This window comes from Rasamsonia emersonii (genome assembly GCF_000968595.1).
Source record: "Rasamsonia emersonii CBS 393.64 chromosome Unknown ctg1118621762122, whole genome shotgun sequence".
Taxonomy (NCBI): Eukaryota; Fungi; Ascomycota; class Eurotiomycetes; order Eurotiales; family Trichocomaceae; genus Rasamsonia; species Rasamsonia emersonii.
In genome coordinates, this window is record NW_013562635.1 from 1 (window position 1) to 11,872 (window position 11,872).

The following is an 11,872-nucleotide window of genomic DNA, read 5'->3' on the forward strand; positions in this document are numbered from 1 at the left end:
ATCAGGCATTTGATCAAATCACAAAGGCTTGCGAATCTATAATGATCCAAGCGGCGATAATGAAGAAGCAATACCAGGATTTATTCGCTGCGCATGAGAAGGAGAAGCAAAAGCGTCAAAGATCCAAGAAGAAGATACACCATGAAGGAGGAATTACTAGAGAAGAAGCGCAGGATCTCATGAGGTCAAGAGATCAAGTTGTCGAACCTCCAGTCAATGATCCTCCGCAGTCTCAATTACCGGCCTCTCAACCACGCCAACGTGCGCCACAGAAGTGCAGTAACTGTGGTATTGTGGGCCATACTAGAGTTAGATGTCCTGAACGTACTACAACTTAATTTTTGTATATAATTGCCATGTTGGGTAGAGAATTCAGCTTCAATTTCTATATAGGAGACGCGTTCGGAGGTGGTGTCCGGCTCGGGGGTGGATTACGTTAGCATTAGTACAAGTTATCTAAGCAGCTCTGTACTGCTAAGAAAAGTAAATGTGCCGGAAAAGGAAAAAAAAAGTTGATGCGCACTATTATTACCCCGCAAAACTCGCTTGTCATCTGACTCACTGTCAGGAACAGGGTTGGTACAAGTGAGCCAGAGTCCTCTGTGGCTGAAGTCGAATATATTAATATATTAATAGGTTAGCAATTAAGATCGACGCCCTACAGAGTTGCCCCGTATTTGATATTTCGAGGCTGTGTGTGTACAGCACCACTTAATAAGCCCCCCATTCATGTAGATGAGACTGCATTTTGGCTTTTAATGCTCCTCGTTGCAGTTGAATTGGTATCTTCTGCTCTCACTGATCGCTATAAAACAAAATGGAAATGAATGAATGCCTGCAGTGGTATCATTGTCATCATCTTTTCATGAAATGAAATTAATGTCCTCTGTACATACAATGTGGACTGATATTGAAGTGAAGAGACCCTGAGGTATGTACATACATACATACCTAATTGCATAATTAGCTATTATTAGGTTTTTCTAGGAACTCGCATTAGCTGGATATTACTATCTCCTTAGTATTATCGATGATCGATGTCTGAATGTCTGAGGGACTAATAATCAATCTTTTCTTTTGTTTTCTTTCTTTTTCTTTTCTTTTTCTTTTTCCTTTTTCTTTTTTTTTCCCACGCAGAAACCATCACGTTTGAAGGCCAGCAGTTACCAGTCAGTCAGTTATGCAGTTAGATACATCCGACAGACACATATTCTTTGAAAACAAAAGTGAAAATTGAGACAGACAGACATACATACCTCCAGCCAGCAATGCAAAAGACTAGTCGCATTGGAATTCACTGTCGTCTTCTCTGCTACCCGGCCCATATCCAAAGTCTTCCTGGAAGGAATTCTGGCAGAGTGAGGATCGCGCCGACGATACCGGTGTCGTACGCGAAGAGGAACGAGCCCACGCAGCAGGACGACGAGATAGACAGCTCTAAAAGTGCCCAGAGCTTTCCCCATCTTTCTTTTTGAAAGCACGAGAGAGGGACTGACCGATCGAACGATAGATAGATGACTATTTTGTTCAACAGGTAACGAATCCTGGCAGAAAAGAAGGAAATCAAAAGACGCCAAAATTAAAAAAAAAAAGACAGCTATACAGTAGATCTGGTTCCCAGATCCAATGGAATTATTATATTCTTCTGCGTTAATAATCAATGGGCTTACCACGGACTCATCATTCGCAATGCACAGTATGTGTATGATATGTTAGAATTTACATGCATTACCGGTATTCATTATGTTTGGCGGGAATTAAGTTAGGTAGTCTCCACACACCTAACATGGTGTCCCCCGCAGTGCGCACGTGGTTTGATCAGTTCTTTGTCCATGGGGAAAATCGAGACGAGTCGAGTCTCCGGTACACCACACCCCGTCTGTCTGGGATCACTTAAGTGATTTGCTTTTTTTTTTCAACAGGCAATTCTTGTTTTACTTGGAAATTATTAGTTGATAATAATCGCCACCTCTGCGTCGTTCCTGCTTTCATTCCGCGAGCCCCTCGTCAGAAAATTCCTTTCTCGTCGCCTCTCTGTAGAGTTCCTTGTCATCCATTACGTATGAAGCTACCCGACTATCAATCATACAGGTTACACAAACAGAGCAATGCATGATGTAGCTAGGCACCATCTAAGAACTGGATAAGTCTAATTGGAATGATTTCTATCTCTATCTAATACAATCTTTCACTTACGAATAGCATAATGACTCCTGTCTAAACAATACGTTCATGAACAGGCACGTCGCCAATCTCAGCCATCTTCTCTTCCAGCAGCTTCGTCATTTTTTCTACTATCGGCTTGTACCGTGGATCATGGTAGCAGTTGAACAGCTCCAACGGATCCTCTTGGCAGTCGAACAACTCCCACTCCTTGTCCTGTCCACCCTGCCGTGTCCCCTCGATGCCAAAGTCCTCGTTATACCAGTAGATCAGCTTGTATCTCTGGTCTCGGACGCCGTAGTGGGCGTACGCTTCGTGGATGATGTCCCGGTGCATCCAGTACCGGTGGTAGGCAACCTTCTGCCAGGTGTCGGGCTTCTTTCCCTGAAGGAGGCAGCGGAATGAGACCCCTTGCATATAGCTCGGCTGTTTCAAACCCGCATAGTCAAGGAAGAGAGGCGCGAAGTCAACATTGCAGATGATGTCGTCGCACACGGTGCCAGGTTTGATCTCTTTGGGATACCGGATCATGAAAGGCATCTGGAACGACTCCTCGTACATGAATCGCTTGTCGAACCAACCATGCTCACCAAGGAAGAAGCCCTGGTCGGATGTATAGATGACAATGGTGTTCTCAGCCAGTCCCTCCGAGTCCAGGAAGTCCAAGAGCCGGCCCACATTGTCATCGATACTCTGGATCGTTCGGAGGTACCGTTGCATGTACCGCTGGAACTTGAATTCGGCCAGTTCTCCGTGTGATTTGAAGGTGAAGACCGTGCCATCCTCCTTGTCGATCAATTTGAACTTGGTCAGGTCCTGGGGCACGGGGATCTTGCGCTCCGTGCACTCGGGGGTGTTGATGAGTTTCTCCCCAACACTGGAACCTCCATCCGGCTGGACCAGACCCAGGTCAAAATATGTCATTGCCGCGCGAGAAGGGGTGCAGATGGAGTTGGTCACGTAGCAGTGGTTGAATTTCATGCCCTCGATGGCTATGCGATCCAAATTGGGGGTCGAGTTGATGCCGGCACCATAACAGCTGATGGCCTTAGAAGCATGGTCATCAGCCATGATGAACACAATGTTGGGGCGTTGCGCCATGGTGGTCAGCTCAACGAACGCTGTGAAAAGAGTGACTTCAGAGAGGATGTTCGATGAGGATAACGAGGGCTGATATTACAGTATTTAATAGCGGGGGTCGCATGCGAGACATAATGCTCCGAAGCGTCAAAGCAGAGCGACAGCCGAAGACTGCACTGACCGTCCTTTGACGGTTTCTGGAATGTGCCTTGAGATTGGCATCGCGTGAGTAAACTGCAGCCAACGAATCTGCAATTGGGAAATCCGTACGGAGGAGCAATGTCGACTCCCACCAAGATACTCCACGCCCGCGGGAGTCGGGGCTCCAACGCGGAAGTCGGCGAAGAAGCTCTGCGATTGGCTAAGGTCCCGATCTATAGCGGGCAGACGGCTCCACCGCGGGAGTCGGAGCTCCACTGCGGCAGTCGGCGAATACGTCACATCATTGGCCAGTCGGCAAAAGTACCGTAACGAACTCGTTCTGTTCCTGTACGGAGTAGCCGTATTTCAAACGTCAACGTCATCCAGGCGGCAACGTCGCGGGGAACGTCATGCAGTAACCATAAGCCCGGTATTCGTTTCGCCAGCCAAGGAATTATTGTCCCATGTCACCAGGAGAATTGCCGCAGAGCTCACGGCACCAGTTTATGGCACACGTTGAATTGAGAAAACAAATGGTCTTCCGGATGGGATCTCGTTCTCTCTCATCCAAGTCCATTCCTCTGCCCTTCTCCAGAGTCCTCTGCTTCGGAAATTGGCCGCTGACCTTGACAGCAAGCAGAACGTCTCGTTCACAACATGGAACCGCCAAGAATGAGAAATGGTCTTCCGGAAGCGAACAAGTCAATCCATGCACCCGACCTGTGAGTCTTAGTCAAGAGGCAACTAAGGGATTTCTAGATTCCAAAGCGACGCATCGTTATGGCCATCAAATAGAGCCCACGCATCCCTCCAATGTTGATCCTCAGACTCGATAAAGAAATCGAGGCTTCCCTGTTCCTGCTGAAAAGGGTTCTGCCATATCAATCCGGGATCCAACGCTTGCTCCGTATTTTGCAATATGAGCCCGTTGTCGACGGAAAGCCCGCCGCCGATTATCGGATCTGGAACCGTATTACTGTCCCCATAACGCTCAACACCTTTTGAGGTTGTAGTCTCATTCCGCGATGGCTCGGTAATAGACTGTTCCTTGCTGACAGCAGCTGAAGCGACAATTGGACTGTCATCAACAAAGCTTGCTTGTCGGACTAGGCTATGAATGGAGAGCTTTTGTCGAATTCGTGCGGCGTTCGACACTGGTGCAGGATTATTGTTGTCCGTGTCTGGTAAAGCAGAGTCGTCGTCGAGAGTCTCTGAATCCTTAAAACATGATAACATCTTCTCCATAGCCTCCCGCTAGTAGATCTGTCAGAGACATGCAAGCTTAATTTATTTCCATTGGTGTTGCTTACCATTATCCTAGGCGCGGGAGACATGCCAAAGATCCTTGTAACTGCCTGGAGGCATACGGAAGCGCGTCGAAGCCCCGCCTCAAGAGTCAGTGGATTCCTTCCCACATTGTTGCGAAGGCAATATAAAATCACCCTCGTGCAGTGATAGGCACAGATGGCTATATCATTATCCATCGGGGGCAGCTCCCTGTCAAGCTGTAAAACCGAAGAGAACACATCAGTCATGGCGACCGCATGGGCCAGGCATTTCTCCATTGCATAGAGCACGAATTCTGGATCAATACGATTCAGAAGAGATTGTGGGATGGCCTCCTTATACCCAGCCAGAAAGAATCGGAAAATATCACAGTTAGCCTGATGCCACGAAGTATGGATGTGTATGTACCGTGTCAACCAGGGAGTGGATGCGTAGTATTCCAGATTTTCTGCGCAGAAAGAGGCTGATAGTGAAAGTTCACTTTGGAATTCATGCAGCCTCCGTTCAAACGCCCGGACAGACTCTTGGAGCGCCTCAGGCGTGTCAGGTTCCCAGAGAGTCATTTTAGTATATCTGTTCGTGATCAGTGACTAAACTTTCCATAAGATACAAACGGGTCCTGTGGCATACTTCAGAATATCTCTTCTAATAATCGAAAGTCGTAGACAAGGGGCTAATAAATCAGGGTAAGTTTCAGACTGAGGGTCTGCCTCGTGGCATAATGGGGGGACACAATTCTTAAAATCTTTCTCGCTCGAGGGTAGCTCGAGATGGACTGTTTCAAAGGAGCAGGTTGTAAATTCATTCAGACCTCCAGACCAGAGTCCATCCAGCAGAAACACGGACCACATCAGTCGCCGACGACATTCTTGAGCCGAAAAGCCCAACTTTGGACGTTCATAATTCAATCGGAGGGCAAAAGCAAACCTTGAGGCCAGTGCTGTCAACATAAATGCTTTCGAGAGCATCTTTGCCTCCAGCCGCTGTCTGGTCACAAGAAGAAGAGCTTGCAATCTGAATATGGATGGGCTGTGAAGGTTCGTCATAATTAATCTCTCTGCTGCGTCGGTCCAGGCCTCACTTCTTCCCCTCTCCGCCGGGATTGAGGAATGAAGCTGGGCGCTGACACCGCAGACGGCCAGTATAATAGCTGGATCGGCAATTCCAGCGTTGATCTGCCTAATCAATGTCTCCTTGTGGAGAAATGAGTACAATGGCAACGGACATATACGGGAAAAGAAGACCTCGATCGCGTCCATAATCTGCGGCAGGCTAGGAAGTGCAACACTAGATTCCCAAAGTGAGTTTCGGCTACTCTTGGGACGAACGGTTTGACTCACTTAGTACCACTTAGAAGGCTTGAAGGAATTTCATTCTTGGAAAATATTGTTGTTCCGGCTAGTTTGTCTTGGCCAGCTTTCGGGTCGGAGGAGTGAATTCCACTTCGAGACAGTTCCTGCTGAAAGGTCCTGCTGGAACTGTTCGATTCTCTTGGTGGGGTGTAAACACACACGCTCCCCCGCGAAAGACAACGCTTACAAAATGGCTGCTCCCCGGAACAGCGAATCTTTCGCGCAAGACAGGCGCTACACGCGAGGCTGACCCGACACCTCCCTTCAGAGACTTGGGCATCCGCGCTGTCATGGAAATGGTGATTGAACGAGCAGCGGAAACCAAGACGTTCGCAGTTACGGCAGGTGTCCCGCCGACCGTCACAACGTACCTGTACCGAAAGCCGTTAGGAATAATGTCAAACGAGGAGGTATTCGCCCGACCTTGCGGCGTCTGCACTGTGCGCACGTGTTGATCGATGCGCGTAGTCTGCTAGACATTGTACACCGTACTCGAACCTTCTTTGAATACGAAGGGCTCTTCGAAAAGGGGGCATTGCGGTCAGACAAAGACACGTGCGAAGGTGAGCTAGCTGCCCAAGCTTCTGGTCAAGGAAATAACGCAGTTGTATAGAAAGAGCGAGATGCTTTAAGTTCCGGAATTTGTGCTTCCAGTCGCAGTCGATATCACGTGGCTGCGGAATTGCCCCAGAAATCTGCCAATCCGGGAAAATATGCAATTCAATTCAATTCCGTCTGGAAGACCAAGAGATGAAATGAAGTGAAAATAAATGAAAAGAAAATGACAACAAAGGAGATTAAACAGACGGGAATAGAGGATTTGTATGTCCGCTTATCCACATCGTCAAAGATATATCCTATGAAAACTACAATCGAACTGTGAAACAGCTGAGAAAGATTAAAGGAAAACCAACGCCCATTACTAGTGATTACCTAGGTAGGTAGGCGTGGTAAAATTAAGGTTGTCACCATCTATAAAGAGGCGAATATTCTCTTTTTTAAGCGAAATGAAAATAGAGTGGCTAATAGGAGTCTAAAGTCCTTTAAGGTCTCATATATCTGGATAATAAAGTTAGTCTTAACCATAGCAGGTTAACTTAAATATTATACTGACTAAGATAGGCAATATCCAGATTGGTAAGCCCCCTACTAGGCCTGGCAGTAGGCATTAGTATGGTCTCTAAAAGAGCTGACCAGGACATGTCTTATAGGCTTTGCAGTAGCTTATAGGGAATCAATTTTTGCCAGATATTAAATCCGCGAGTACCAATTACATAGAATGCCTATGAGAGGCCATATTTGACGATGTTATGGTTGAAAAATGTGTCAAGTATGAAGGTTCGTAATGTGACAAAGTCTGGAAGGTGAGGTGTTAATCTTAAATCGACCTGTGTGGATTTACAATACAGCTGAGTTTCTAGATGACTAATTCCTGGCATCAAGCTTTGGAACTACCGATCCCAGTCCTATATGTTTTCTAGCAATATCAGCAGTAGGCACGGCTCTTCCTAGTAGACGGAACTCTCTCGGAGAATGATACCAGAATTGGCCTAGAGACAGGGTTTCTGATGAGCCTCCGATCCAAGAAATGCGTGGAGGAGTCATAGAGTGTACGGAAAGGCCAAGAAATAATAATCGTGATTTCTTCCTGAACACGTTCTTTTTTTGTGGGAAAGGGGGCTTTTTCCAGTGATCTCATTTTTTCCTGCAGCCCTTTATGCAAACAATTATAGGGTATGCAGTGATTACTGTTTAATTATGATTACCATTTAATTCCCGTTACTTTGAGCTGATAATGATAAATAGATCAAGGGGGGCAGTGGGATAAGTAGCTTTTAAATAGATCTTTCCTGAGAAATCTGGTTTCATATAGATAAGGCTGACTTCTATTAATATTTTAGGACTATTGCATCCTCATTTCATTTGCCTGTCTGCTTGTATCGTAGGGTTTGATGCGTCAACCTTGTAGGCAGAGAGATTTTGTGTGGAGCGTGGAGATGACGTCTGGTGGATCAGCCTTGCGGCGATCGCTCCATCGGCGGTGAGGCTGTTGTCTGTCTAAACCCATTGCGGTTTGGCAGCTCACCAGTCAGAGGACTGGCTGCGTGCCTCCTGCTGAAGAAGGTATGCTTGCAGGCTGGGGCTGTTGCTGCGATGGAATGATCCCTCTGTCTGGAGCTCAGAGGAGCGTAAAATAATCTCGAAGGCAGCTGTCGTGACTAAGCGGGCTGCCACTGCGTCACGCTCCGGGCGTCGGGACGTGCCTGCTGCGTGCTGACTAGCTTGCCGGCCAACTAGGCTGCAGCGACCTCATCGTCCCCTCATCTTCCTTCCTTCACCTCCTCTATCTACACCCTCCTCCCCTTCCTCCATCGCCAGCCCATCCGCCTGGTCTCTGCCATCGTGCTTTCATCCTCCATCTCTCCCTCTTGGCCTATCTCTTCTGGCCTGGGACCGTATCTGTCTTCGTCTCCCTCTGCCAGAGGTGTTGGCCTGGATCCGCTCTTATCGCTCCCGTCCTGCCTGGGAGCTCCCCCTATCTCCAGCCTCACCACCCCCATCTCACCGCTTCATCGCCATGGCTGCTCCTGCACCCCCAGCGCCTCCGGTCGGTCCGGACACCTTGGTGACCGTCAAGGTGCTCTACAATGATGCCAACCGCCGCTTCAAGATTCCACTGAGGGATCTTGGTGCTCGCGTGTTCCCCCAGAAGGTACGTGTGTCCACTTCCCCAGTCCCCGGAATGCTAGCTCCGACCGCCAGAGAGGAGCTGTCGGCAGCCACCGCGATCAGCATCACATCCATCTTTTCTCTCTACAGAGTTTCTTTCATCACAATTGCTATCTCTATGGACATGGACTGTTTCTCGTTGCGCAATTTCTGCCTCAATTCCTCATTTCTCTCTTGGCATCGTCCATGCTGACCAAAGCTCCATCCGCATAGCTCCGCCAGCTACTTGCCATTCCCGACGACGTCGACGTCAGCTTTCACCGCTACTCAGACAGCGCTGCCTCTTACGTTTACCTCGACAGTGAGAATCCTGCTGTCTACAAACAACTCTACCGTGCTGCCAAGGCCAAGTTGAAGCTTCGTATTAAGGCGACTGTAAACACTCCACCTCCCGCAATGCCCGAAGTCCCCGCTGCTCCTGTTGCCCAGGAGGCTCCTGTTCAGAATGAGCCATCCCAGCGTTACAGCTACCTGGAAACCGTCCTGAGCCCGCCCCTGCCACCTCCCACTGGAACCGACACCATGTTGCCCGTGGCCGGTCCCACCTTGAATCCTCCTCCGGAGGCTGCCCAGACGGTCGAGGAGGTTCCTCCCGTGGAGGCCTCGCCGGCTCAGCCTCGCTACCGTCTTTTTACGCTTGGTCAGGATAAACCTGCCTATCCGCTGCTCTTCCCCTCTGCCGACTCCCCTACCGCGGCGTTCTGCATCGACTGCAACCACTGTGGGCGCTCCATCCCTGGGGAACACTACCACTGCAGCATCTGTGATGACGGAGACTACGATCTGTGTCCAGCTTGTGTCAATGCCGGTGTCACCTGCCACGGTGAGGATCACTGGTTGATCAAACGCTTGGTCACCAATGGCGTTGTGACCAACAGCACTACCGAAACCATCGCCCCTCGTCGGCCCAAGGTTGAGCCAGAACCCCCCAAGGAGAAGGCCATGGAGGTGGTGCCCGTTTCGACGTCCGGGCCCGTCTCGACTTCTGAGCCTGTCTCAACTTCTGAACCTGTCTCGACTTCCGAGCCCGTGTCTGCCGTGGGCGAGCGCACCTGCAATGCTTGCTTCCGAGGTAAGAGGTCCCGCCGCACAGGTGGAAAGGTGTGTTTTGCTAATGGTGTGGCAGAATTCGATGAGACCAAGATGGTTACTTGCACTGACTGCGAGGATTATGATCTCTGCCTCACGTGTCTGTTGAAGGACGCGCATGGGCACCATCCCGCCCATACCTTCTCTCTGATCCATGATCGCGAGTTCTGCCTGAAGAACCTGGTTCTCGCCCGATGCCGGCCGGGTCGCCATCAGCATCACGCGGCGATCTGTGATGGTTGTGACAAGGTCCGTTGCATTTCTCCCCATCCCATCCTGCTACGAAGCTGACAGTTCATTCAGCGTATTATCGGCGTCCGCCACAAGTGTTTGGCCTGCCCCGACTGGGACTTTTGCTGGTCCTGCATTAAGACGGCTCCTGAGACGCACCCGGGCCACCGGTTCGTCCCCATTTATGAAGCGATTGCCGATCCCATTCCTCAGCACGAAGTTCATTATGGCATCTTCTGTGATGGCCCTCTCTGCCGGAACAAGCAGACCTACATTACGGGCGTCCGGTACAAGTGCGCGGTGTGCCACGACACCGACTTCTGTGCCGCTTGTGAGGCTCTGCCTACCAACCCTCACAACCGCACCCATCCCTTGATCAAATTCAAGACTCCAGTGCGCAACGTGACGGTGAGCACGTTCGGTGACGATGGAATTGGCGGACCCACGATCAGCATGGGAGATCGCCCGGCCCCGGCCATTGCCCAGCCCGCTGTACCCTCTTCATCCAGCAATACCATTGTCGCTGAAGAAGAGCGGGCCGACGCGACCCAGCCAGATGAGAAGCCGGTGGAAGAAGAGCGTCGTGAACAGAAGGAGGCTGAGCAACAAGAGCATGTTGTGGAGGAAAACGTTCAGTCTGAGGCAGCAGACAACGAACCCAATGCCGATGATGAACAGACCAAATCGAGCATGATGACGGCTTCAGCGCCGGAGTCCGAATTCCAGGCGTTCTACATGCGCGACACCGTCCGAGATGGGACCAAGCTCCCGCCAAATTACGTTTTCCAACAGACCTGGACGCTGTACAACCCCGGCCCTCTGGCATGGCCTGCCGGTAGCAGTGTCCGCTTTGTGGGCGGTGACTCGATGTTCAACGTGGACACCAAGCACCCGTCCAGCGTGGGCTCGATCATGTCGGCTATGACGAGCAACGAATTGGCCGCTCCCGTGGCGCCAGGTGAATCGGCCGATTTCACCGTCACGCTCAAGACCCCGGAGAGGGAAGGCACGTCCATCTCGTACTGGCGTCTCAAGCTTCCGGACGGAACTCCCTTTGGACACAAACTCTGGTGTGACGTCCAGGTCTGCGCGGATACTGGCGCTCCGGAGTCGGAGATGAAACAGGAGAACGCCACCCGCGAGCCCCCGGAGGTCAAGGAGGATGCCAAAGAGGAGCCCAAGCCGAGTGAAAGCAACATGATCTTCCCGAAGCTGGACAAGGAGTCTCCGGTCTCCAGCACCCATGAGGCCGTGGGCGAGGAACCTGCCGCGCCCGCGGCGCCGTCAGCCCCGTCGCTGTCCAATGCTAGCGAGCAAGATGTCCTCGAGGACGTGGAGAGCCTGACACTCGAGGATGTGGATACGGAAGGGGATGGATTCCTGACGGACGAGGAGTACGACATCCTCGATGCCAGTGACGAGGAATTCTCCCATGCCAAGCAGGGGTAAAGTAGGCTCAGTGGTGGGCGTCTCCCCGGTTCTACCTGCTGGGGTAGATGAGAACAAGTCTTGCTGCATGAGAATGGGCGCTGGCCGGTTGCTGGATGCTACCCAATCTCCGGTCGGGTAATCTGCCTACTCTGAGCTGAGCAACAGAATGGAGCGAAATTCGACCGCAATGTGACGACGGCTTGCAATGGGACGGGTCTTGATTTCCTATTGAATTTCTTATATTTCAGTATGACATAATTTCAACTTGCTCGTAGCTTGCGTGTTTTCCTGCGTAGCGTTGTCCAGCCGATGATGTTTGTATGCTAGCTATGTGCCTTGTCTGTGTATGTTAGCCAAATCTGAAATTG

At 50.4% G+C, this 11,872-nt stretch overlaps 5 protein-coding genes across 5 annotated transcripts; 2 read left to right on the plus strand and 3 right to left on the minus strand.

Annotated features, from left to right (window-relative positions):
- Window positions 1-5: 5 nt before the first annotated feature.
- T310_9385 (uncharacterized protein) lies at window positions 6-338 on the plus strand (the record flags this gene model as incomplete). The annotated part of the gene is made up of 1 exon (XM_013468137.1): window positions 6-338. A coding segment is annotated over one exon (333 nt), but the record flags the coding sequence as incomplete, so codon positions are not given.
- Window positions 339-795: 457 nt separating this feature from the next.
- T310_9386 (uncharacterized protein) lies at window positions 796-1,463 on the minus strand (the record flags this gene model as incomplete). Its single annotated transcript, XM_013468138.1, has 3 exons — window positions 796-835; window positions 897-967; window positions 1,257-1,463. 3 exons carry the CDS (start codon window positions 1,461-1,463, stop codon window positions 796-798), a joined length of 318 nt encoding a protein of 105 aa, XP_013323592.1.
- Window positions 1,464-2,217: 754 nt separating this feature from the next.
- Window positions 2,218-3,264, minus strand: T310_9387 (Uncharacterized protein; the record flags this gene model as incomplete). The annotated part of the gene is made up of 1 exon (XM_013468139.1): window positions 2,218-3,264. One exon carries the CDS (start codon window positions 3,262-3,264, stop codon window positions 2,218-2,220), a length of 1,047 nt encoding a protein of 348 aa, XP_013323593.1.
- An 864-nt stretch (window positions 3,265-4,128) lies between these two features.
- Window positions 4,129-6,559, minus strand: T310_9388 (3-dehydroquinate dehydratase I; the record flags this gene model as incomplete). The annotated part of the gene is made up of 6 exons (XM_013468140.1): window positions 4,129-4,638; window positions 4,695-5,244; window positions 5,302-5,958; window positions 6,012-6,127; window positions 6,211-6,394; window positions 6,522-6,559. The coding sequence occupies 6 exons, from the start codon at window positions 6,557-6,559 to the stop codon at window positions 4,129-4,131; spliced, it is 2,055 nt and encodes a 684-aa protein (XP_013323594.1).
- A 2,042-nt stretch (window positions 6,560-8,601) lies between these two features.
- Window positions 8,602-11,522, plus strand: T310_9389 (ZZ type zinc finger domain protein; the record flags this gene model as incomplete). The annotated part of the gene is made up of 4 exons (XM_013468141.1): window positions 8,602-8,736; window positions 8,967-9,825; window positions 9,880-10,091; window positions 10,137-11,522. 4 exons carry the CDS (start codon window positions 8,602-8,604, stop codon window positions 11,520-11,522), a joined length of 2,592 nt encoding a protein of 863 aa, XP_013323595.1.
- Between the last annotated feature and the right edge of the window lie 350 nt (window positions 11,523-11,872).